Raw genomic sequence first — 26,794 nt, forward strand, 5'->3', positions numbered from 1 at the left:
GCTGGGGTACGCTATGGGGTGTCACTATTACGCAGGGGGCCGCTGTGGGGTGTCACTATTACACTGGGGGCCGCTGTGGGGTGTCACTATTACAATGAGGCCGGGGGGGTGCATCTATTAAACTGGGGGCCGCTGTGGGATGTCACTATTATACCGGGGCCCGCTATGGGATGTCATTATTATACTGGAGGCCGCTGTGGGGTGTCACTATTACAATGAGGCTGCTGTGGGATGTCTCTATTATACTAGGGGGCCGCTGTGGGATATCACTATTATACTAAGGGGCCACTGTGGGATGTCACTATTATACTGGGGGCCGCTGTGGAGTGTCCCTATTACAATGAGGCCGCTGTGGGATGTCACTATTATACTAGGGGCCGCTGTGGGATGTCACTATTATACTAGGGGCCGCTGTGGGATGTCATTATTATACTGGAGGCCGCTGTGGGGTGTCACTATTACAATGAGGCTGCTGTGGGATGTCTCTATTATACTAGGGGGCCGCTGTGGGATATCACTATTATACTAAGGGGCCATTGTGGGATGTCACTATTATACTGGGGGCCGCTGTGGAGTGTCACTATTACAATGAGGCCGCTGTGGGATGTCACTATTATACTAGGGGCCGCTGTGGGATGTCACTATTATACTGGGGGCCGCTGTGTGATGTCACTATGATACAGGGGGCCGCTGTGGGATGTCACTATGATACAGGGGGCTGCTGTGAAGTGTCACTATTATTCTAGGGGCCACTGTGGGGTGTCACTATTATGCTGGGGGCCGCTGTGGGATATCACTATCACGCTAGGGTATGCTGTGGGGTGTCACTATTACACTGGAGTACACTGTAGGGTGTCATTATTACACTGGGGGCTGCTGTGGGATGTCAGTATTACGCTGGGGTACTCTGTGGGGTGTCATTATTACACTGGGGGCCGCTGTGGGGTGTCACTATTACACTGGGGGTCGCTGTGAGGTGTCAGTATTACGCTGCAGGCCACTGTGGGATGTCACTATTATGCTGGGGTACGCTATGGGGTGTCACTATTACGCAGGGGGCCGCTGTGGGGTGTCACTATTACACTGGGGGCCGCTGTGGGGTGTCACTATTACAATGAGGCCGGGGGGGTGCATCTATTAAACTGGGGGCCGCTGTGGGATGTCACTATTATACCGGGGCCCGCTATGGGATGTCATTATTATACTGGAGGCCGCTGTGGGGTGTCACTATTACAATGAGGCTGCTGTGGGATGTCTCTATTATACTAGGGGGCCGCTGTGGGATATCACTATTATACTAAGGGGCCACTGTGGGATGTCACTATTATACTGGGGGCCGCTGTGGAGTGTCCCTATTACAATGAGGCCGCTGTGGGATGTCACTATTATACTAGGGGCCGCTGTGGGATGTCACTATTATACTAGGGGCCGCTGTGGGATGTCATTATTATACTGGAGGCCGCTGTGGGGTGTCACTATTACAATGAGGCTGCTGTGGGATGTCTCTATTATACTAGGGGGCCGCTGTGGGATATCACTATTATACTAAGGGGCCATTGTGGGATGTCACTATTATACTGGGGGCCGCTGTGGAGTGTCACTATTACAATGAGGCCGCTGTGGGATGTCACTATTATACTAGGGGCCGCTGTGGGATGTCACTATTATACTGGGGGCCGCTGTGGGATGTCACTATGATACAGGGGGCCGCTGTGGGATGTCACTATGATACAGGGGGCCGCTGTGAAGTGTCACTATTATTCTAGGGGCCACTGTGGGGTGTCACTATTATGCTGGGGGCCGCTGTGGGATATCACTATCGTGCTGGGGTATGCTGTGGGGTGTCACTATTACACTGGGGTACGCTGCAGGGTGTCATTATTACACTGGAGGCTGCTGTGGGATGTCACTATTACACTGGGGGCCACTGTGGGGTGTCACTATAACAATGAGGCCGCTGTGGGATGTCACTATTACATTGGGGTAAAGTCGCTATTACTACTCGGATACGCTGTGGGATGTCGCTATCACTACTGGAGTATGCTGTGGGATGTCACTGTCATACTAGGGGCCGCTGTGGGATGTCGCTGTCATACTGGGGGCCGCCGTGAGATGTCGCTGTCATACGGGGGGCCGCTGTGGGATGTCGCTGTCATACTGGGGCCGCTGTGGAATGTCGCTGTCATACTGGGGTACGTTGTGGGATGTCGCTATCATACTGGGTGCTGCTGTGGGATGTCGCTGTCATACTGGAGTACACTGTGGGATGTCGCTATCATACTAGGGGCTACTGTGGGATGTCACTATTACACTGGGGGCTGCTGTGGGATGTCACTATTATGCTTGGGTACACTGTGGGGAGTCACTATTACACTGGGGGCCGCTGTGGGGGGTCACTATTACACTGGGGGCCACTGTGGGGTGTCACTATTATACTGGGGGCCGCTGTGGGGTGTCACTATTACAATGAGGGCGCTGTAGGATGTCACTATTACACCAGGGGCCACTGTGGGATGTCACTATTCTACTAGGGGCCGCTGTGGGATGTCACTATTATACTAGGGGCCGCTGTGGGATTTCACTATTATACTGGGGGCCACTGTGGGATGCCACTATTATACTGGGGGCCGCTGTGGGATGTCGCTATTACTACTGGGATACGCTTTGGGATGTCGCTATCACTACTGGAGTATGCTGTGGGATGTCGCTATCATACTAGGGGCCACTGTGGGATGTCGCTATCATAGTAGGGGCCGTTGTGGGATGTCGCTGTCATACTGGGGTCACTGTGGGATGTCGCTATCATACTGGAATACGCTGTGGGATGTCACTATCATACTGGGGTCGCTATGGGATGTCGCTATCATACTAGGGGTACACTGTGGGATGTCGCTGCCATACTGGGGGCCGCTGTGGGATGTCGCTAACATACTGGGAGCCGCCGTGAGATGCCGCTGACATACTGGGGTACACTGTGGGATGTCGCTATCATACTGGGGGCCGCTGTGGGATGTCGCTGTCATACTGGGGGCTGCTGTGGGGTGTCGCTGTCATATTGGGGGCCGCTGTGGGATGTCGCTGTCATACTGGGGCCGTTCTGGGATGTCGCTGTCATACTGAGCGCCACTGTGGGATGTTGCTGTCATATTGGGGGCCACGATGATATGTTGCTGTTATCGCTGGGGCCTCTGTGGGGGATGGGGTCCCTATTACCGCTGGGGTATGTTTACATATGACAGAAATGGGCAGGGCTGTTTCAAAATAGACAGGGTGCAGATTTTGACTGCTTTTTGGATGCGGAAATGCTGCAGAATTTTCCACAGAAAGTTCCACTGAGTACAGTCGATGAAATGCCCTATTGCTCCAATAGGTGGCCTACTTGGACAGCTGCTGCTTTTTTTCTGCTGAGCAAACTAATCCTTTGACTTCCCAGCTACAAGCATTGCAGGAAATGAACTTCTAGAGGGAAACCTCCTACTTGTTGGAAGGATCTCGTTTAATCACAGTTTTAAGTTTTAAAAAAAACATCTTTCTGATTTCTGAGAACCAAAAATCTGAATCCCGTAAGTGGAACAGTTTTGGGACAAGAAAAACCTGCAGAAAAGCCTGGTATGTTTTGTACTTCTTCTAATATAAGTGGTGTATATGTGCCTAATATCTCCATTATTACAGGGCCATGTCTTCTATCAAGATTGAATGTGTTATCACTGAGAGGTACCGCATTGGAGAGTCACCGGTCTGGGATGAGCGGGAAGGCATGTTAGTATATGTTGATATTGCAGGACAAAAGGTCTGTCGCTGGAACCCCAACAGTAACGAAATACAGTCCGTATCTCTAGGTAAATTTCACACTTTTTTTTCTTTTAACCCAAGAACGCTTAAACGATTATCATTGAAAATATGAGGCATTAATTTAGATACTTACATGTAAATGTTTTATGGGCTTGTGATGTATTAGTAAAAGTTTTATCTAGCAGTTCCCTGAACCTCCACATATGTGAATTATTATTATTATTATTGTTATTATAAATAGATGCTATGTTATATTATTCATTCCATTCCAACTGAAGGTTGGTCCAGACTCTTGACGGCGAGAAAAATTGTACGAGTTCTGTGCATTTGTGCAGTGCACAGAACTTAGGCAATGTATTAACCCATTGTTTACACAGTTTTACATTTTTTCCTATTTAAACATGCGATTTTCAAGTATGTGAAAATCGCATGTTCAGTGAAGCAATGCGTTTTCTCACAAATGGCATCACACTTACAGTGAAAAAAAATCAAATTTCTGTACAAGCACCATATAAGCAGAGTTTTTCTCACTGATATCACACTTGCCTGTGTAAGCACAGCCTAAAAAAAGGATCTACTGTATACAGATAAGATTTTTTTTGACTTGGTTGATTTACTTTTCCTCATTGTTATATGCCATATTGGAGTTGATTCCAGAATAGTCATACAGAGGTCTACGCATGTATACTGGTTGTTTATCAAGAAGTTACATTTTTCTTACCTTCATTTAGGTTAAATTGGATAGAATTCTGATTTTCAACAAATAGAAGTTGAATAAAAGTAATTTTTCAAAGATTCTTTCATGAACATCTCAACTTTTTTTGCTTCCACTGTAGAAGAAACAGTCAGCGCTGTTGCCCTTCGGAAGTCCGGTGATTATGTAGTTGCCACAGGCACTACATTTGCAGCCCTAAATTGGAAAGACAAGTCAGTAACCCCTCTTGCTCGAGTTGATGAAGATAAGCCCAATAATCGTTTTAATGATGGAAAAGTGGATCCAGCGGGGAGATTCTTTGCAGGTGTGGTGGAATTTAATTACCAATACCCAGCATAAGGGTGCATTCAGACGACCGTATATCGGCTGGGTTTTCACACCAAGCCGATATACGATGTCCTCGTCTGTAGGGGGGTAGGATGGAAGAGCCAGGAGCAGGAACTGAGCTCCCACCCCCTCTCTGCCTCCTCTCCACCCCCTCTGCACTATTTGCAATAAAAGGAGGTGGGGCGGGGTGGGGCTAAGTTCTGCGAATTAGCCCCGCCTCCATCCCGCCTCTCCTCATTGAAAATAGCGCAGGTGGGTGGAGAGGGGGTGGAGAGGAGGTAAAGAGGGGACGGGAGCTCAGAGCTCTTCCAGCCTCCTCCCCCTGCAGAGAGACACATCGTATATCAGCTGGCGTGAATACCCGGCCGATATACGGTTGTCTGAATGCACCCAAAGGGTGACTACCCACTAGTGTTTTTTTTCCCGCTGCAAATTCGCTGCATTTTTTTTTCCAATTGTCAGTAGGACTTCCTAATGTTAAAAACGCTACGCAACTTACGTTGTGGGTGCGTTGCGTTTTTAACATTAGAAAGTCCCATTGACAATTGGAAAAAAAACGTGAATTTGCAGCGGGAAAAAAACACTAGTGGGTAGTCACCCTAAAACAAGTTTAAAACACAGCAAAAAATATCCGCTGTGAATTTGCCATAAAATTCTACCCCAAAATCAGTAATAAAAGTAGCATTTTTTAGTGTGGATTTAGCCGCAGGTTTCACTTGTTACATTGAAATGAATGAAACCCGCACTGAATTTTCCACAACAAATACAGTATGCTCTAAATTTGAAAATCTGCAATATGACTTACCTGTAGCCTTTTCCACTGTTAGTGATTGGTGTTTGTTAAAACCCCATTCAGTAATATTGCGCTGTATTTAGTTGTGGTGTTTGGTGTTGAAAAGTTCCACTAGTATGCCATATGTGAAGCCGGACACAGGCTTCCTTTATACACTTTTTGGTGACGTTTTCCGCCCTAACGAATGCGTGTAAAGAAAAGTTGGTGATATATTATTTCATGTTTTTAGAGGTCTTGGGGTGGTGTTTTCTGTAATTCACACAACTTTTTAAATGTTTTTTTTCTATAGAGAAACATCAGAAAACACATCAAATCTATAGCCTGCGGGATGTCACTGACGTAAAAAAAAACTACATATGAAAAAATATTAACGTCTTGTAGTGCATTTCATATTTCACTACTGACTTACAGCTGGCATCTGGCTGCAACAACTTTTTTTTCGCCACAAAAAAAGATGCCACTAAAAATGTGTGGAGAAAAAAGCATTGTGCGTGAAACCACCCTGAAAGGGTTGTCTCATTACGACAACACCTCAACAAGAAAATAAACATTTCACCCGATGATCAGCTGATTGGCAAGAGTTCTAAAAGCCAGGCATTGCCAATCAGTTGATATTGATGGGGAAGTATGCAGCCATGATGAGTGTGTAATCATGTAATACATGGACTGGCCAACTTCTCCAAAATGGGAGCTGCTCGTACTTAGCGGCTCTGCTCTCTGAGGCCTAATGTACATGGTTGATATTGTTCTGAGTTCTATCTGACTTTGGATCAGATTAAACTTGGACAGAACTTGGACCCATTCTAGCTCTAGTACTTGGACCCCCACGCTATACCGACATGCTCATGCGAGTGCAGCCTAATGGAATGAGGTTCATTGTAAATATTGTTGTGTGTCGACATGTCGTTGAATCTAGTGTTTATTAAATCAAATGCATAGAACAGGTCATGTTATAAACAATTGTGTAGTTATTAATTACAATAAATGTAATTTATTAAAAATAACTAATGTAAATAAAAAAGACTACCATTTCCTTTAGCAACCATCTTTTTTCCTCCATTTTTTTTCTCTATGTGACCCAAAACATTCAAAAAAGTTAACTTAGCAAGTCTTCTTGCAGGCACCATGGCCAAGGAGATCCGTCCAGCAGTTGTGGAGAGGAACCAGGGTTCATTATTCACTTTGTACAAAGACCACTCTGTGGTGAAGCATTTTGACATGGTGGATATCTCGAATGGTTTAGACTGGTCTTTGGATCAGAAAGCCATGTTCTATATTGACAGCCTCTCCTATAAAGTTGATGCACTGGATTATGATGTGAAAACAGGAAAAACATGTAAGTAAGCAGTATTTTTAGATTATAGTTAGAGATGAGCGAGCACCAAAATGCTCGGGTGTTCGTTACTTGAGCCGAACTTTTTGTAATGCTTGAGAGCGTGTTTCGAGTAACGAACCCTATTGAAGTCAGTGGGAGACTCACGCATTTTTCAAGGTGACCCATGCTCTGCATAGGGGAGGGTGTGTGATTCACCTGAAAACATCAGAAAGTGATGAAAACCCCACAGAAAGGGATCAGTAACAGCAGGGGCAGCATGCATGGATGCATCTGAGGCTCCCAGGTTGCACTATTAAGCCAAATTGTGGGCAAGAGCCTGGTGGTTACCCCCCTAACAATTTAGTTGGGGCAGACCATAATCAGCAAGGCACACGTGCTGGCACATATTAGCTAAGCACCATACTAGGTGGAACGAAGGCCAATCCCCGCCTGCAGGTGACACCGCTGCCTCTTCTCCTGTGTTACATGCTGGCATTGCTGTACAATCCCCCCCAGGACACAGGCACAAGCCTGCATCCACAGCGTACTGAAATTTTTCCCAGCACAGCTTCCAGCTGTCCCCATCCCAGACGGGGTAAGGCGTACCCCTTCGCCTACTCAGTAGGCCACAGCGTACTGAAATTTTTCCCAGTGCAGCGTCCAGATGTCCCCATCCCAGACGGGGTAAGGTGCACCTCTTCACCTACTCAGTAGGCCACAGCGTACTGAAATTTTTCCCAGCACATCGTTCAGCTGTCCTCATCCCACACGGTCGCTTGATAGCCACACCGCCCTCATGTCTATTTATAAGTGCGTATTGGATGAGGAGGAACAGGAAACACACACTGCAGAGGGTTGGCAGGGCCCAGCAGCGGCCCTCTTTGAAATTGTGGGGTATAGCCCACAATGCTGATGAGAATTGCTGATAAATTAACTTATGATCATAATTCCAATCTCATGCCACCTCCGTCACAAAATTTCATGAGCCACAAACGCTCCTCTCCACAATTCAACAACCCATTCTAAAACAAAAGATTTTTTTACCCAGAGTGCAGGTGAACCCCTAAAAGATTTGCTTAACAAGAGTATAGGTGAATCCCTAAAAGGATTTGTTTACCAAGAGTATAGGTGCACCCTTGAAAGATTTGTTTACTAAGAGTAAAAAACCTGAAAGATTTTTTGAGCGACAACTCGTGCTTGCTTATGGTATTCAGGTGGCTGTCCACCGACAGGCAAGCCCCTGCCTGTCCCAGCCCCTGCCTCTCCCCAAGGGGCTTGTTAACCAGTGCCCCAGGAAAAGACAGCATGAATTGTAAAGAAATTAGTGGCCAGAGATGGACACCGCGCTGGGATACGTTTTCGTACGTCGTGTAACCCTTTTAAAATTGTACTTCATAGCTGATAAATCGCAGACAAATTAAGGTATGATTGTAAGTGGCATCCCATGCCACCTCCGTCGCAGGATTTCATTAGCCACAAACGGCAGCATAGGGGGGACTCAGAGGCCAGTACTTCTACATTTTTAATGAAGAAAACAACCCATTTTAAAAAGAATTTTTTTCTAGCAAGATTGCAGGTGAGAACCTGAAAGATTTTTTGAGCGAGTGTGCAGGGGATTTGTTTACCAAGAGTATAGGTGAACCCCTGAAACATTTGTTTACCAAGAGTATAGGCGAACCCCTGAAAGATTTTTGTACCAAGAATATAGGTATATGCCTGAAAGATTTGTTTACCCATAGTGCAGGTGAACCCCTGAAATATTTTTTTTAACATAGAGCTCGTACTTGCTTAAGGAGATCCAGGTGGCGGTCCACTGACAGGCAAGCTACCGCCTGTCCCAGCTCCTGCCTCTCTCTCCGAGGGGCTTTTTAACTAGTGCCCCAGGGAAAGACAGCATGTACTATGAAGAAATTAGAGTGGACAAAACAGGACAATTCATTCTGTCTCGGTGTCAGATAGTTGGACACTGCACTGGGATACATTTGTGGACTCTGTGAGCGTATGCAGATGGAACCAGCACGTTTGCTGAACTCTAGTGGTAAACCTCTTCAAAATTGGAGGCGAGAACCTGGAGGCGGCCCTTAGAAAAAATAGTTTTTACAGAGCCTTTTGACCCTCTGAAGAAGTGGCTGTTCAGCGTGCTGACATGCTAGTTTAGGAGAAGGAGGAAGGTCAGCGAAGGATAGACCAAGCTACTTCTACCCTTTTTTGGGGTGATAGAGGGTGTATGGATCTCCAGTTCCAGCTTAAAGATACTTTGTTAAGCTGCTTTTCACCAGTGGAGAAGAGAAGTCTGGGGAAATCCAGGCTTTGTTCATCTTGTCTCCCCTGCTAGTTGGCACACTGAACTACGTCCTCTACCGCTAGCATTGTCAGATGGGAAATTTAGTGTCAGCTTTTCCACCAGGGCCTTGTGGTATTGCATCACTCTCGTACTCCTTTCCTCTTTGCGAATGAGAGTGGAAAGGTTCTCCTTATACCGTGGGTTGAGAAGGGTGAACACTCAATAATCCGTGTTGGCTAGAATGCGTCTAACATGAGGGTCATGGGAAAGGCCGCTTAACATGAAGTCAGCCATGTGTGCCAGAGTCTCAGTACTCAAAACATTGCTGTCCACACTAGAAGGATGACTCTCAGTCTCCTCCAATACGCGCTGAGAAACAGACTTGAGGGTGGTCTGGCTATCAAGCGACGTATTGTCATCCCCCAATACCTGTTCTATTCGCAAAGCGTCGACCTTAATGTTTAGCAGCGACCTTCTCGGCGGGCAAAACAGCAGGATGGTTACGCTGATAACAGCGGCATCGCCGCTCACCATTTGTGTTGACTCCCCAAAGTTTCCTAACACCTGACAGATGTCAGACATCCATGCCCACTCCTCTGTGAAGAAGTGCAGAGGCTGACTACCACTCCGACGGGCATGTTGCAGCTGGTATTCAACAATGGCTCTACGCTGCTCGTAAACCCCGTCCAACATGTACAAAGTTGAATTCCAGTGCGTGGGCACGTCGCACAACAGTCGATGAACTGGCAGCTGGAAGCGCTGTTGCAGGGTCCTGTGGGTGGCAGCATCTGTGGTGGACTTTCTGAAATGTACGCACGCGCGATGCACCTTGCTGAGCAGTTCAGACAAATTGGGGTAGTTTTTAAGAAAGCGCTGAACCACCAGATTGAACACGTGGGCCAGGCATGGCTTGTGTGTTAGTCTGCCAAGCTGCAGAGCCGACACCAGGTTACGCCCATTGTCACACACGACTGTTTTGAGGTTCATTGGCAAAAGCCACAGATCTGTCTGCTCCGTCAAACCCTGTAACAGCTCTTGGGTGGTGTGCCTCTTGTCACCTAAGCTCAGGAGTTTCAGCGCAGCCTGTTGACACTTCCCCATGGCAGTGCTGCAGCGCCTCGAGCTACCGACTGAAGGCGACGTGCTGACAGATGGTAATTGAGAGATGGAGAAGGAGGAGGGGGGGTTGGAGGAGGTGGCATAATAAGCCAAAGAAACCATGACCGAGGTAGGACCCGCAATCCTTGGTGTGGTGTGGGTAGCACGTGAGCGGACCCAGGGTCAGACTCGGTCCCACCCTCCACCAGGTTAACCCAATGTGCCATCAGGGAGATGTAGTGTCCCTGCCCGCCAGTACTTGTCCATGTGTCGGTGGTTAAGTGGACCTTCCCAGTAATCGCGTTGGTAAGGACACGATTGATATTCCGTGACACATGCGGGTATAGGGCAGGGCATAGCGGTAAAAATAGTGGCGACTGGGGACCGAGTAGCGAAGGACAGCCACCGCCATGAAGTTGCAGAAAGCCTCAGTTTCTACCAGCCTATATGGCAGCATCTCCAGGCTCAGCAGCTTGGAGATATGCACATTTAACAATTGTGCATGCGGGTGGGTGGCTGCATATTTGCGCTTGGGCTTTAATGTTTGTGTTATGGACAGCTGAACACTGCGCTGGGACACATTGGTGGAGGTAGTGGAGAACCGTGGAGGTGAAGGGGTGGGTGCAGGGTGGGAGACGCTTGTGCCTGCTTCCTGGGTGGGGGATTGCATCTGAGTGCCAGCATGTGACACGGGAAGAGGCAGTAGTGTGACCCGCAGGTGGTGAATGGCCTTTGTTCCACCTCGTCGGGTGCTTAGCTATCATATGCCTGCGCATGCTGGTGGTGGTCAGGCTGGTAGTGGTGGCTCCCCTGCTGATCTTGGTGTGGCACAGGTTGCACACCATTGTTTGTCGGTCATCCACGTTCTCATTAAAAAAACCTCCAGTCCTTGGAACACCTAGCCCTCTGCATGGAAGCTTGCCAAGGAGGAGCTGTGGGGAACAGTTGGGAGATCACTTGCTCTGGCCCCACTTCTCCTTCTAGCCACCCCACGGCCTCTTCCAACCCGTTCTGGTGCTGCACTTGCCTCCCTCTCTGAAGCACTGTCTTCCGTAGGCTTACCAACCCAGGTCGGGTCAATCACCTCATCATCCACCAGCTATTCCTCTGAATCATCAGTCTGCTCCTCCCTTGGACTCATTGCCCTAACAACAACCTCACTGACATACAACTGTGTCTCATCATCATCATCCACAAATAGCTCTTGAGGCATTACTTGGAAGTCCCCAGCCTCATCATACTCTGTGAAAGGTTCAAATTTTGGGCATCAGTCACGACAAACTCCTCTCGTGGCTGATGAACCGTTTTTTTTCCGACTCAGGGCGGGGACCCGAGAAAAGTTCTTGGGAGTATGCCTGTTCCGAATCTCTCCTTTTCCTGGAGTGACCAGGCTGGAAGGAAGGGGGATCAGTGTGAGGATTCACAGATCCAGTCCCTTGGCTAGCGTGAGTGGACTGCATAGAAGACTGGGTGTTGAATAAATAACTGGACGCGTTATCCGCTTTACACGTCATCACCTGATCGCACTGTTGTGGTTTTAATAATGGTGTACCATGCGGACCTGCAAACTGTGAGATGAAGCTAGGGAGCGTAGATACGCAGCCTTCTACTTCTCCCTCAGCAGTAGGCATTGTTTCACCCCGCCCAGGACCTTCACCTCTGCCCCCACAATCTCATTCGGATGCCCATGTCCACGTCCTTGTCCTCGACCCTTACCCCTAGTGTTGATTATGTTGCATAATGCACTGCGTCAAAATTCTGTGCAAACTGCAAGGTATTTTGCATATCCTTTAAGCCAAAAATAGACTGTAAAATGAGTACAGTTTTGTTACATAGTGCGGATTAACAGGACACACACCAAGGGTATTTTACGTATGCTGTAAGCCAAAAATAGACAGTGTAAAATGTGTACAGTCTTGTTTTATAGTGTGGATCGACAGGACACACACTAAGGGTATTTTACATACGTTTTAAGCCAAAAATAGACAGTGTAAAATGAGTACAGTCTTGTTATATAGTGTGGATCGACAGGACACAAACGGGTATTTTGGGTACACTTTAGCAAAAAATAGACAGTGTAAAATGAGTACAGTCTTGTTATATAGTGTGGATCAACAGGACACAAACGGATATTTTGGGTACACTTTAGCAAAAAATAGACAGTGTAAAATAAGTACAGTCTTGTTATATAGTGTGGATCAACAGGACACACACTTTGGCCTATTATACAAATGCTTTCAGCCAAAAACAAATGAAAAATGTTAATTCTTATATAGTCTGTGTACACCAGTAGCAGTATACTGCATAGAACCGGTAACAGTATGCAGTATACAGCCGGGATGCTTGTGAATCCCTTGTGTGCACTACTGGTCCCGGGCAGGCAAACTGATGTCAATGTTCAGCTTTCTAACAGGCTTTTCTACATGAATATTGGTGATTATACATGGGCAGCTAATCCATCCATGCCAATCAGCGCTGACCAACAATGAGTATGCCGGTCAGTGCTCATTCCTTTTGTGTACATAGGGAGATTATCTGCAGCATGGGGACAAATGGTTGTGTTTGTCCCCATACTATTATCATTGGCTAGCTGCACATCTTCTTATTTAGACGGAAGGATGTGAAGTCAACCAATATGTATATATAATATGCAAAAAAACCAAAACAAGGGACAAGTATTTGCTGATAGGTCAGATGATTGTTTGCCTGATCATTGGGCTATATAAAATGGCCAACAACCATCCAGACAAATGTTCCTGCTTGATAATCAGGCTCTATAAGGATATAGGCCAAACTAGATTCTTCTCCAGAAAAAAAAATTCCATCTAAGAAAGCGATTTTGGGGGGGTCTTTTTCCTCATTAGTGCAGAGTTTTGGTTTGTTGGCTGAGAAGCCTTTGATGTGGTCTTGGAGGGGTACTTTCCAATATGTAGCATTACAAAGACATTATACAATCCTCCATTTGCATCTCTCCTGAAGCTCCCCGGCAGTTGCTTGAAGTTCTCCTGCAGAGCTTCCTGGTCTGGACTTTGAAAATCCCCACCTCCAGGAAGCTGTGCCTCCTATTGGTTCTCAAGTGCCCTGCTCAGCCAATCACAGCCATTTAATGAATAGCTGTGATTGGTTCCTCGAGCACTGGCTCTGATTAACTGATTGACATTGCATCAAAACTGTATTTTCATGTGATGCAACACATAGGAAGGTTGCAGGCTACAAAACATCGCTCATGTGGAAGAACCCATAGGAAAGCATGGGCTCTACATACATGCGATTTGTAGCACTGTCAAAATTGCCCATGTGGAAGTCGCCTTAAAAAAACTCTTTACAGCAAACTTTTAATCCATTGGGATTAACCAATTGTACAGTTTTTAATACAGATGATTTTGCACAGACTGACAGCAAGCATTGTGAAAAGTAGGTCAAGTCATGGTCAGCAGACTAGGAGACGCCAGATCTCTACAGTTGATCAGAGACTCTGGTTATTTTATCTCTTGAATAATGAATAAGATTAATAATAATATTTTGATCAAGATAAAATTTAGAATTATGTATTTCTATGCAAGGCTAGAGCTGACTAGTGTAAATTACAATAACTGCTTCTCTCTGCAGCCAACCGCCGTCAAGTGTACAAGTTACAGCAGGATGAAGGGCTTCCTGATGGCATGTGCATAGATACAGAGGGGAAACTTTGGGTTACTTGCAATAATGGAGGACGGGTGATCCGTATTGATCCGCAGGCTGGTAGGATGCTTAAAAAGTTCTTTGCTTAAAGTTTTTAAAAATATTTTCATTGCATGATTTACTATACATGTATATAGTATAATAATAAGAGCCACAGGAAACAAAGTTGACATCTAATCTGTATTATAATTTAAAATAAGGAGTGTTATGTATGGTAAGTATGTGGGGATATCCAAACACTGATTAACCCCTCAGTGACGGCGCTATTGTCTTTCTACGTCCTATTGCAGGACGTGTATAGAGAGAGATAGCGCCGCTGTCTCCCTTCATACAGCGCGGGTGTCAGTTGTTTATTACAGCTGACACCCGCAGGCAATAGCAGCGATCGGCCGTTCGTGGCTATTAACCCTTTAAATGCCGCTGTCAATTCTGACAGCGGCATTTAAATCCCCCGAACGATGTTCGGGAGTCCCGTACACCCCCCCCCCCCCCCCCCCCGCGCGGTGAGATCGGGGGAGCCGTGCAGGTGTCATGGCTGCCGGGGGCCTTCTGAAAGGCCCCAGGGCTGCCTTAGCAGACTGCCTATCAAGCCATCCCCGTGGGGTGGCTTGATAGACTGCCTGTGATAAAGCAGTATGGCGTAATGCTATAGCATTACGTCATACTGCAGGAGCGATCAAAGCATCGCATGTTAAAGCCCCCCCTGGGGACTGAAAGAAAGTGGAAAAAAAAGAACAATAAAGTTTTAGGGATTATTATTAAAAAAAAAGTGATAAAAATGAGAAAGTTAAAAAAAAAAAAACCTTTTGCCATATTTGCAATAAAAAAAATCAAAATAATAAACCAAAAATAGGTGTTTGGTATAGCTGCGTCCGTAAAAGTCCGATCTATCAAAGTAATGTATTATTTACCCCGCACGGTGAATGTGGTCCAAAAAAAAAAAAGGACGCCGGAAATGCACTTTTTTAGTCACCCTATCTCCAAGAATAAATGTAATAAAAGGCGATCAAAAAGTCATCTGTATGCGAAAATGGTACCAACGGAAACATCAGGACATACCGCACAAAGTGAGCCCTCACACAACTATGTCTCCAAAAAATAAAATAAAAATAAAAAAGTTATTTTGCGCAGAAAATGGACACAGAAAATAATTTTCAAAAATTAAATATCTTAAAAAAAGTACTACAGCTAAAAATACTATATAAGTTTGATATTGTAGTAATCGTACTGACCCTTGGAATAAAAATATCAGGTCGTTTTTGTTGCAGTTTGTGCGCTGAAAGATGGTGGAATGCCGTTTATTTTTTCCATTTCTCTCCGCTTAGAATTTTTAAAAAGTTTTTCAGCAAATTATATGGTACAATAAATAGTGCCATTGAAAAATACAACTCATCCCACAAAAAACAAGCCCTCATACAGCGACGTCGATGGATAAATAAAGGAGCTACGATTTTTTAAAAGGGAGTAGGAAAAAACAAAAATGGAAAAAAGCAAAAAAGCTCCATCTCTAAGGGGTTAAGAGATGATGCCCTCACTGTTAATGCACTCACTGCCAATGAACACATCACCGGGGAGCAGGAAAGGGGAATCCCCGCAGTCGAATAGTTCAGTCTCAGAATGGAACCGAACAGCGTTGAACAGATCCCATTGACTATAATGGAGTCCATTCGGTTTGCGCTCAGGTGTTTAGCTTTTGGATGGAAGAAAAAGCTCGCTGCATGCATTTTGAGCTGGATCTGCGACTAAACCTCTAATGCAAATGTAAAACCAGTCTTATATAACTGAAATTTTGCTCTCCATTTTTCATGATTTGCTTTAATTTCTAGAGGACAAAATAGCGTAGTAAATAGATTGGTAAATCTGTCCTAGTTTTTTGTAAGAGGAGAGAGGAATCATGGGAATTGTAGTTCTTTGCATGGTAATTGCAGCCACGGCAAGCCTTGATATCAGCAACAAAAGGGGCAGCACAGAACTGGAGAAGATAAAAAAAAGAATACTATTTATGATCTACTAGCTGATATACCCGGCTTCGCCCGAGTTAATTTGGTACTGGTATTTATCTGGTGTTCACACGGAAAATCTTATGAAGTCGTGGTTACTTTAGAGATACCGGAAAAACATATGTTCACCATTTTGCATAGTTCTCTGCGTTACCCAGGAAACACCACGGGGAGGTAACCATGCGACATTTCCTTTATATAAAATGACATCAGGAAGTGAGAGAATTTGATTACGTACATAAAATTTGGACACTAATTCTTTTGCGCTTAGAATTGAATAATCGAGTTGGGACCCATTAGCCTTTCCTATTTATGACATAATCAATGCTACTGCCAAATTTCCCGTTTCTATGACACCGGAAAGTGAAAAAATTACATCCCGCACGTAAAATTTGGATGCTAATTCTTTTGCGCATAGAATTGAATAATCGAGTTGGGACCCATTAGCTTTTCCTACTTATGACATAATCAATGCTCCTGCCAAATTTCCCGTTTCTATGACACTGGAAAGTGAAAAAATTACATTCCGCACGTAAAATTTGGACGCTAATTCTTTTGCGCATAGAATTGAATAATCGAGTTGGGACCCATTAGCTTTTCCTATTTATGACATAATCAATGCTCCTGCCAAATTTCCCGTTTCTATGACACTGGAAAGTGAAAAAATTACATTCCGCACGTAAAATTTGGACGCTAATTCTTTTGCGCATAGAATTGAATAATCGAGTTGGGACCCATTAGCTTTTCCTATTTATGACATAATCAATGCTCCTGCCAAATTTCCCGTTTCTATGACACTGGAAAGTGAAAAAATTACATTCCGCACGTAAAATTTGGACGCTAATTCTTTTGCGCATAGAATTGAATAATCGAGTTGGGACCCATTAGCTTTTCCTACCTATGACATAATCAATGCTCCTGCCAAATTTCCCGTTTCTATGACACCGGAAAGTGAAAAAATTACATTCCGTACGTAAAATTTGGACACTAATTCTTTTGTGCATAGAATTGAATAATCGAGTTGGGACCCATTAGCTTTTCCTATTTATGACATAATCAATGCTCGTGCCAAATTTCCCGTTTCTATGACACCGGAAAGTGAAAAAATTACATTCCGCACGTAAAATTTCGACGCCAATTCTTTTGCGCTAGAATTGAATAATCGAGTTGGGACCCATTAACTTTTCCTATTTATGACATAATCAATGCCCGTGCCAAATTTCGAGTTTCTATGACACCGGGAAGTGAAAAAATTAGATTCCGTACGTAAAAGTTGGACGCTAATTCTTTTGCGCATAGAATTGAATAATCAAGTTGGGACCCATTAACTTTTCCTATATATGACATATCCAATGCCCGTGCCAAGTTTTAAGTTTCTATGACATTGGGAAGTGAGAGATTTAGATTATGTACGTTAAATTTCGATGCCAATTCTTTTGCGCTAGAATTGAATAATCGAGTTGGGACCCAATTACTTTTCCTATTTTGGAGATAATCTATGCTCGTGCCAAAATTCATGTTTCTACGATATCGGGAAGTTGGAGAACTTTTGGCCAGTCAGTCAGTCAGTGAGGGCTTTCAGCTTTATATATATAGATATCAAAAATTGTATGTTCCGCTCACTGCCCCTCTACACGTGTCAATTCCATGTGCAATGACTAGTCTGGCAGCTCAGATCCACATCAAATAGGCAAAACAAGACATCCAGCAACAAAGTGGAATATCCTGTAGACGTGTGTATTTATCGAGTTGGCATTCGCCAATAGGAACCCAATGGAAAATATAGTGCTAATATTGTCAATAATGAGAAACATCTTTACCCACATAGAAAAACAGTCAAAACCACACATTAAATTGTTTAGTAAAACATGTTATATGTATCGGTCATTACTTGCATAACCAAAGTGAACGAAAATGACTGTACTGCGCTATTAACATAACTTGATTGCCGCCGCCCTAACAATCACTACATCTCTACGTATATTGAATTGCTAGTTACCCAACCTGATGGAAAGCATGGCATTAATAACATCTATGATTATAACGAACATCTTGTTGTAACCATTTTTAATTATATAAAAGTCTAAGATGTTTCTTTGTGATCGCCCCCTCAGACAGGTTGTATATGTGAAAAAGTGAATCCATGAGTGTTGTTCCTGAGCGTTTCCTCGAAATTTTGGCACAAGGTTGTAATGCTCACAGCACTGATAATATTAATGTCAGACAAATGTCTGCTTCTGTCTCCTGATCTGTTATCCATGATATGGGGAATGGGAACGGTTGTGACACAATTGATAGTTGTATCTTTTTAGCTGAACCACACAATTACATGTAGCACCTACTAAGGTTGGGACATCGAAAACCGATATATCGAAATATCGATATATTGCTAATGCTTTGGCGATACTTTTCCTCGATATTGTTATGTCCGATATGTCGGTAACATCGATCGTTTAAGGCGATGTAATATCAATTTTTGTAAAGAAAAAGTTATGAATCTACTTTTACTTCCTAGGTCTATATTAGCCTCGTGTTTAGTCAATTGGCACCAAGTAAACAGGGCATAATAGGTTAATAAAGTGGCTGTATATTACAAGATGTGTCAATGACATTTGTCACTTCTATGTCCTAACGACAGATATATCTGCCTGCTGATCTGCAACATAACTTCCTATTTAAAAGCAATTTACCATATGTATAAACTGTGCCAACTATGTGTGTTGAATACTGTCTCTTTAAATCCTGCCCTTTCCTTTGTGTTGTACAGGATGTAGTTTTGTTCGAGGCACCAATGAACTTATTACCAAATTCTAGAAACTTTTGAAAAGTGTCAGGTGACTCTTTGTCACCAATAAGGTTTGCTCCAGGCAAAACGACTCTGAGAACAAGTGGGGTCTTCGGCTCCTTTTCCACATGCATTTATTCATCGTGTTAGATGCAGGCTCTGAACGCTTGCGTCTAACGCGATGGCTGTGGGCAATGCTTTCTAAATGAAAGATGGAGGGCTGCGCTGAACGTACGAAGGTCGCGTTCAGAAAAGGAGACGCGACATGTCGTGCGTTCAGCGTCTAACGCGAATGCAGTGCCCATAGAAAAGATAGGAGACCCATCTAACACAATTACAATTGCGTTGGGGGCATTGCGTTTGTGTTACCAGGCCCTGCATTGTTTACAAGTTGCCATGGAGACCGTTGGTAACGTTAACATATTTTCATAATGTTATTAATAATTATAAGTTAATAATAAATTTAACAGTTCAAAATTTTGAAAGAAAACTATAATTTTTTTTTGTTGGTTGTGTTGCTTTATTAACCCTAGACCTGTTTTATTTTTATACCCCTTCACAGAGTAGACGTAACTACACTAAAAACCTAATTTTTATTATCAATTGATTAAAAATTTAATATATATAGGGCTCAAACAAACACAAAACGTATCACCACACAATGACAAAATTGTGTTGATGAATGTGTGGTGATAGCAGGGGACAATTGGGGGACAGGTAGACTTGTGGTCACCCAGTTATATGGGAAACAATGCACCCCACTTTAGAACTTGCTTAAAAATTTTTTTTTGTAGACTAGGAGGATAACCCAGATATACAACCGAAAGAGAAAATTCGGTAGACTAAATTGGCAATCACCCCAATCAGCGCATAAAGAATGCATCTTAATTATAGTGTCACAATTTGACAGTGCACGTTTTTTTATTTTTATAGATCATTTTAAAAAGTCGATATATCGAAATATCGATAGTTTTCCACCGATATTTTACAATAATCGATAGTTTGTTCATTGATATATTTTTGTGTCGATGTCCCAACCTTAGCACCTACTGTACTCATTTAGGTGGTTCAGAAGGTACTATTTTCACCGGTTTTGGATTGACCGGTTTCGAACTATTGCTCCGGTGTTTCTAGTAAGTAGAGGCTTTCTTGTTTTCACACTTGCGGAGTGCTTTAACGTGCTACATATACCTCATGCATACACAGTATGTCACATTTACTGAACAACTGGTGCTGAAGCTCTGCCTCCTTCTTCAGTACAATTTGTATTCTTGGGTACAATGAACTTGTAAGACCATTTGATAGTACAATGGATATAAAACTACTTATTTGTTTTGTAGGGACGGTGATCCAGACTGTGAAGCTACCAGTGGATAAGGTAACTTCATGTGGCTTTGGAGGAAAGGATTATTCAGAACTGTATGTCACATCAGCCTCTGATGGTATGGATGAAGCCTGGAAAGCAAGACAGCCCCAGGCGGGGGGAATCTTCAAGGTAATTTATTTCTGTTGCATACTTAGATCAGTTCAGTCTCGATACACATTGGGTCTCATGTATGCCAACTGCCTCATTGCAGAAGAGCCCTAATGGCCATTGGAAGCAGTAAGTTCAGCTGTGATTTTCAAAACTGTACTAGATAAAATGCTATTGCTTTCAGTAAGAGAAAGCATAGTCTTCCTGATATGATACCTTTTAATGGCTAACAATAATACATGATGTTACTAACACAAGCTTTTGAGACTACTTGGGTTTCCTCATCAGACATGTTATAACAAAATATCTGAAAAAACAGTTAACCATTAAAAGTATCACATCTAAAGGATTATTAGAGCCATAAGAGTTTGCTCTACTGGCTACTGTGGTACCAAATAGTTTTCTTTTTTTCACAAAAAATATGCTTACTATGAGCAGCGTGGACACTTTTTCACTGAGACAATTTGATATGAAATTCTTGTGTAATATACAGCCCAATGATGTGCCAAGTTTCATTTGTTTAAACTGTGTTAAAGTTAAATGTATATGTGTTTCTGTGATTCTGGTCCTTTAAGACAACAGCCACTGCAATGGGAATGTGATGCTGGAGTGACACACCCATATGGGGTCAGCCTGCCTGTCTGCAGACTGTGTGTGAGAAGGGAAGCAGGATGTGACAACAGAGAGAGCAGCAGCCATCTTTGCAAGAGAGAGTACCAAGTGTCTGTGCTGTATTGAGAGTGTGTGGAGATGTTAGAGGACTTTCCTGTGCAGCTAACCCTTGTGTAATTCAGTCCAGAGGCAGACAGAGGATAAAGAGACTGTATGTTCAGTGGAGCCATGCTGAAAGGACTGTGCCCAGTGGCTAACCAGTAATACTGACATTGTGGCTGTGGTCATTGCCGCCAAAGTTAAAGACTGGAAGTGCTGTTGAGTACCGGACGGTAACTGCAAAACCCTGGCTTATATCACACTGCAGTATATGGATTCTGCAGGACTTTTAGTGTCCGTGCTGTGGAGGTGGACATAGTAAACGTGGAATATATTGTGAAATCCAACCTGAATTGTTCCAACTATACTGTGTATTTTGCTTGTCCTTATTCCTGTTCTTTTACTGTTAACCTGCCTTTATTAACCTGTATTAAATACATTTCTTTTAACTTGACCACCCCGTGTGCGTTCTTTCTGGTTGCGGAGCCCAAACTACCTGCCTTTCTCTCAGTCCACAAATTGGCGTAGTCGGCAGGATCCGCTTCCAGAATGGACGGCAACACACCAGTTGGGGGGATGGTGCCAGAGGAGGAATGCCAGCAGGGGCTATACTGAGTCAGTTAGCTAATTTTGATGGCAATAATATGTCTGTGAGTATGTGGGTGGAACAGATAAGAATGGTACAGCAAATGCACCAGACCGCACCAGAAGTACTAGTAGAGCTAGCAATATTGACGTTACAAGGTGATGCTAAGACCATGGTGATATTAAGGCCATTCGATCAAAGGCAGACATTTGAGCAAGTGGTTTAGATTCTAGAAACCATCTATGGAGAAACAGCATTGCTGGGATCCCTGCAGGCTCGATTCTTCCAGAGAGTGCAACAGGAGAATGAAAGTCTCCCCCAATAAGCAAATGCCCTACAAGAACTGATCCAAGATAGTCAAGGAAAGGAAAGAGGCTCACCGGCCTTCTGTAATCCTGATTGGACTCTTCGTGACCAGTTTGTTCTGGGGATCCGTGACGGCAGTTTGACTGTTGCTATGCAGGACTTTATATGACGAGAGACTAATGCTAAATTTCACGGCGTACAGTTAGAGGCCATCTCACGTGCCTATAGTATTGTCCATAAGCCCCAGACCGCATTTGAAGTCAGTTTGTCGCAGGGGGCTAGCTCCAGCCTGGAGACAGTAGAAAAATGGAATGCCTGCAAACCTGTTGTGATGAAAACTCTATGAGAATTGCAGACTTCCAGAGAACTAGAGATGAAGGAGTGGGCCATCCACACCAAGAAGGTCAGAACCACCCACAACCCCGCTGGAGGGATGAGAACAGGACCTACTGAAGGGGTCCCAATAATTTAGTACAGCGCTCAGGAGAAACTGAAGGGGCCTGTATGGTCTCGGAGCAGTACTTTCCCAGGCTCAAAATGGCCAGGAGCGGGTTATAGCATACGCCAGACGGTCTTTGCGGGATTCTGAAAGAAATCCCGAGAATTATAGTTCATTTAAGTTGGAGCTGTTGGCACTAGTATGGGCCATGACTGAGAAATTCTCTGAACATTTGACTGGGGCTGAAGTTTTAGTACTGACTGAAAACAACCCATTAACTCACCTGGAAAATGCCAAGCTTGGGGCTTTAGAGCAGAGGTGGATAGCCCAAATGTCTAAGTTCAATTATCACATTAAGTATCGGTCCAAGACAGAGAACCAGATTGCTGACGGACTTTCTAGGGTAACTACCCAGACCCCCACAGATGTGGATCATGAGTTAGAGCATGTGGAGGTGCCTGACTTCAGCAGGTTTTCACAGGCCTTGGCCACTGCTAATCAGTGTGAAATGGAAGGGACTGAAGTGGCTCCTTTCTTTGGTCCCTCAAGACAGGAATAGGCACAGATGCAGCAGGCCCATGAGGGGCTGGCACGGATGATCAAGTTTGTTGAGGAAGGCAAGAAGCCCTGTAGAGAGGAAAGAGAACGACTGACACAGGAGATATTGGTTCTAAGTTAGTGGGAGAAGTTGGAGATGAAAAAGGGAGTTCTATTCCGAAAGGTTTATCTACCTTCTGAAATCGACGTTCGATACCAAATTGTGGTGCTTAGTGAATTGGCTCGCTCATTGGCGATGGAGGCTCATAACAAGAATGGTCACTTTGGTCACGAGAAGACCTTTAGTTGGTTACAGCATCTAATTTACTGCCATGGTTTCCGTCAAATGGTTGAAGAAGTATGCCGCAGCTGTCGAACTTGTGAGATCCATAAGGCAATAGAACAGAGAGCTCCCCTGCGAACCATAGTGATCCAGGAACCTTTGGAAATCATCATGATAGACTATCTAATGGTGGGCCCATCCAACAGTGGGCATCGGTATTGCCTCGTAATGGTGGACCACTTCACCAAATTTGGAGTGGTAACCGCCACTAAGGACCAGACAGCTGAGTCAGCGGCTCGGGCTCTGTGTCAAGATTTTATTTGAGTGTATGGATGTCCTCAACGCATCCACTCTGACCAGGGAGCCTGCTTTGAGGGCCATGTAATGAGGGAAGTTCAACGTATCTATGGGATAAAGAAGTCGAACACGACTCCATACCATCCGCAAGGGAACGGGGCCTGTGAAAGATTCAACAGAACTCTGCTACAGATGCTGCGGACTCTGGAGGAAGACAAGAAGTTACAATGGCCTCAGTTCTTGTCTGAGATAGTGTGGGCCTATAATAATCAGGTCCATTCTACAACGGGATACTCCCCTTATACTCTCCTCTTTGGGCGGTCAGGGTGAAGTATGGGAGAATTACAGTTGATTGATGTGGATGGGTTCCCTTCAAGGGATTCAAACTCCTGGGTACGAGCGCATCGGCAGAGACTTGAGACGATCCATCGATTGGTGTGGCAGTGTCTACAAGAACATTCTCATTCTGATAAGACCCCAGTGCAAGAAGCACCATTGCAGCCAGGCGACCTGGTTCTGGTGCGTGTCAAGAAGCCCCAAGGGAAACTGGAAAGCAGATGGGAAGCTGTGCCATATCGTGTTGTTGGCTGCAAGTATGCCAATGGGCCAGTGTACCAAGTCCAGAAGGAAGGAGCTGATTGTGTTCGAGTACATCACAGAAATATGTTGCGCCTATGTCATTCTAAAGAAACAAATTGTAACAGAACTGCCAACGTCAACGAGCTCCCGCAGGCAGAGACTGGTGGTGTGGAATGGGCCTATGATGATGAGGATGATTGCTGGCCGATCCCTGCTCCTGAGGATGTCCCACCGGTGACCACTGAGCCTCCAGCCTGTGCCCCCACTGGTGCGGAGTCTGCTAGTACTTCTCAGCCCATGGGTGAAGTGCCCCAGAATATTCCACAGGTCCTCAGATGGACCACTAGGACAAATGCTGGCATTTGTTCGGTATTTGCAGGATGAGTTTGTTTGGCCTGCCATACAACAGTACACTACCACTCTGCGCATAAAAGTACAACCCTCTGGATATTCAGTCATTGGCAGGGACTGCCAATCTTAAAGTGGGGGGAATATGTAGGATACAGCCCAATGATGTGCCAAGTTTCATTTGTTTAAACAGTGTTAAGGTTGAATGTATATGTGTTTCTGTGATTCTGGTCCTTTAAGACAACAGCCTCTGCAATGGGAATGTGATGCTGGAGTGACACACCCATATGGGGTCAGCCTGCCTGTCTGCAGACTGTGTGTGAGAAGGGAAGCAGGATGTGACAACAGAGAGAGCAGCAGCCATCTTTGCAAGAGAGAGTACCAAGTGTCTGTGCTGTATTGAGAGTGTGTGGAGATCTTAGAGGACTTTCCTGTGCAGCTAACCTGTGTGTAATTCAGTCCAGAGGCAGACAGAGTATAAAGAGACAGTATGTTCAGTGGCTTATATCACACTGCGGTATATGGATTCTGCAGGACTTTTAGTGTCCGTGCTGTGGAGATGGACATAGTAAACGTGGAATATATTGTGAAATCCAACTTGAATTGTTCCAACTATACTATGTATTTTGCTTGTCCTTATTCCTGTTCTTTTACCATTACCTTGCATTTTTTAACCTGTAATAAATACATTTCTTTTAACTTGACCACCCCATGTGCATTCTTTCTGGTTGCGGCGCCCAAACTACCTGCCTTGCTCTCGGTCCACACTTCTGTTTCCTTACCAAATCAAGAACAGAAACATTTTTTGTGTCTTTTCTTACTTAGGTTTTATAAAAATCCTTAGCAAAGAAATGGTTACTGTAAAATGGTAAAACAGATCTCAGAGAATAATAATTTGTAATCTAATGAACAACATTTTTATTGTGTTACAGATAACTGGACTTGGTGTGAAAGGAATACCACCAACTGCATTTGCTGGTTAAACAGAGTAATATTTCTACCAACTTTTCTCCAAGAATAATTTTGTGGTTAAACAACACAGTGGAAGAAAATCCATGTTTTACAGTTTGCACTTGCAGTGTCACTACATTACTTGATTAATAAAGCTTTCATAGACCAGGATTAAGAACTAATGTCGTGTGCAGAATATTTTTTAATGTAGGTGCCAACATATGGAATCACGTATGCTCTTCGAATGTCCTTTGAATGTGAAAGATCCATGGCCCATTGGTTAATTTTTTTCATCTCTGATTTTTAAGATGTATAACTTCCTTGTTAAGTCCGCCAGGCGCAAAACACCTCAGCACGGACGCAAGACGGCGTCCTAACAAGACCACAACAACACTCACAGTATTTACAAGTGAGAATGCTCCAACCCAGGCAAAGATAGAAGATCAGGCTATCCCTGATTAGGTACCTGTAGAGATGCACAAAACATGCCACTGTTCACACCTATACACAGAGCAGGACTATTCACACCCTAATGTTAGGCCACCAGAACACAGACAACCAGAACATTTTGCTGTTCACACCAATTACACAGAACAGGAATCTGACTCAGAACTCTAATGCATATATTAAAGATAGTAATTAATAGCTAGTCCAAGTGTCCTCACACCAAAAGGCGAGAGTCAGACACCGAACTGACATAAAGGGAACAGTGTCAGGCATCACCCACCTGACCATACACAAGACATCAGACATCTGGAGACCATATCTGTCAAAGGAAAGGGGAGAAGGGGTCTGCATAAGATGTAGATGGGGACTACAGGTGTCCAGACCATCCTCAGAAGAGATGGTAGAAACCCTTCAGACAAAACATGCATAACACCCAGCTCTTGGGAAAAGACAGAATGAATAAATGACCAGCATCCTCTAATCAATGAGGAATAAGGAAAAAACTCGCTTATGCGCTCTGTCAATTTTCATCAGTGTATATAAGATCTTACTTGATAAGGGGTGCCTGGACTCCTGGCACCCCTTGCATCCAAGAAAGCAGGAAATCCAATGAAGCAGGCGTGTTCCTTTATAGGTCAATTTAATACAAATAAAATAAATGGTACTGCAACGCGTTTCGGCTTATACTAAGCCTTTTTCAAGCATGAGAGACAAGTAACAAGCTGCCTCCATTTATAGCAGACCTGTACTTAGAAGGGAGGGGAAGGGGAGGGTAAAGGGGGAGGGGGAAAGGAAGAGGAAACAGTCTACTCTATCGTTGCCCAGAAAAAGAAACATATTATTTAAAAGAGGAACAAATATAATAAAATATTGTCCTATCCCTATAATATTGCATGATGTTGGTTAGTTTAAATGCATTAAACAGTGTCCGTATAGTAGTACGGCACTGTGTAATGACATCCAGAGAATCATGTGTTTGCCCAGGGTATAGGGATAAAAAAGAGGAGGGAGGGAGAGAGGCGTTCCTTGAAATGAGGATGCAAATG

The 26,794-nt window shown here is 44.2% G+C and overlaps 1 protein-coding gene across 2 annotated transcripts; it reads left to right on the forward strand.

Annotated features, from left to right (window-relative positions):
- Positions 1–3,440: 3,440 nt before the first annotated feature.
- Positions 3,441–25,473, forward strand: LOC136612457 (regucalcin-like). 2 transcript variants are annotated; one of them, XM_066592825.1, is made up of 7 exons: positions 3,441–3,563; positions 3,673–3,839; positions 4,629–4,811; positions 6,748–6,963; positions 13,934–14,065; positions 20,131–20,285; positions 25,283–25,473. In XM_066592825.1, the coding sequence occupies exons 2-7, from the start codon at positions 3,677–3,679 to the stop codon at positions 25,331–25,333; spliced, it is 900 nt and encodes a 299-aa protein (XP_066448922.1). In that variant the 5' UTR covers positions 3,441–3,563; positions 3,673–3,676; the 3' UTR covers positions 25,334–25,473. The 2 variants fall into 2 exon arrangements, with proteins under 2 accessions (XP_066448922.1, XP_066448930.1); XM_066592833.1 differs by having other exon boundaries at positions 3,460–3,609.
- The last annotated feature ends 1,321 nt before the right edge of the window (positions 25,474–26,794 follow it).

Source organism: Eleutherodactylus coqui, chromosome 1 (genome assembly GCF_035609145.1).
Source record: "Eleutherodactylus coqui strain aEleCoq1 chromosome 1, aEleCoq1.hap1, whole genome shotgun sequence".
Taxonomy (NCBI): Eukaryota; Metazoa; Chordata; class Amphibia; order Anura; family Eleutherodactylidae; genus Eleutherodactylus; species Eleutherodactylus coqui.

Bases quoted from the DNA above. Each gene is read 5' to 3' on its own strand.
- LOC136612457 (XM_066592825.1), top strand. From the start codon at position 3,677: ATGTCTTCTATCAAGATTGAATGTGTTATCACTGAGAGGTACCGCATT. The intron at 4,812-6,747 runs GTGTGGTGGAAT...GTCTTCTTGCAG, and splicing joins AGCGGGGAGATTCTTTGCAG to GCACCATGGCCAAGGAGATC. The intron at 14,066-20,130 runs GTAGGATGCTTA...TTTGTTTTGTAG, and splicing joins CCGTATTGATCCGCAGGCTG to GGACGGTGATCCAGACTGTG.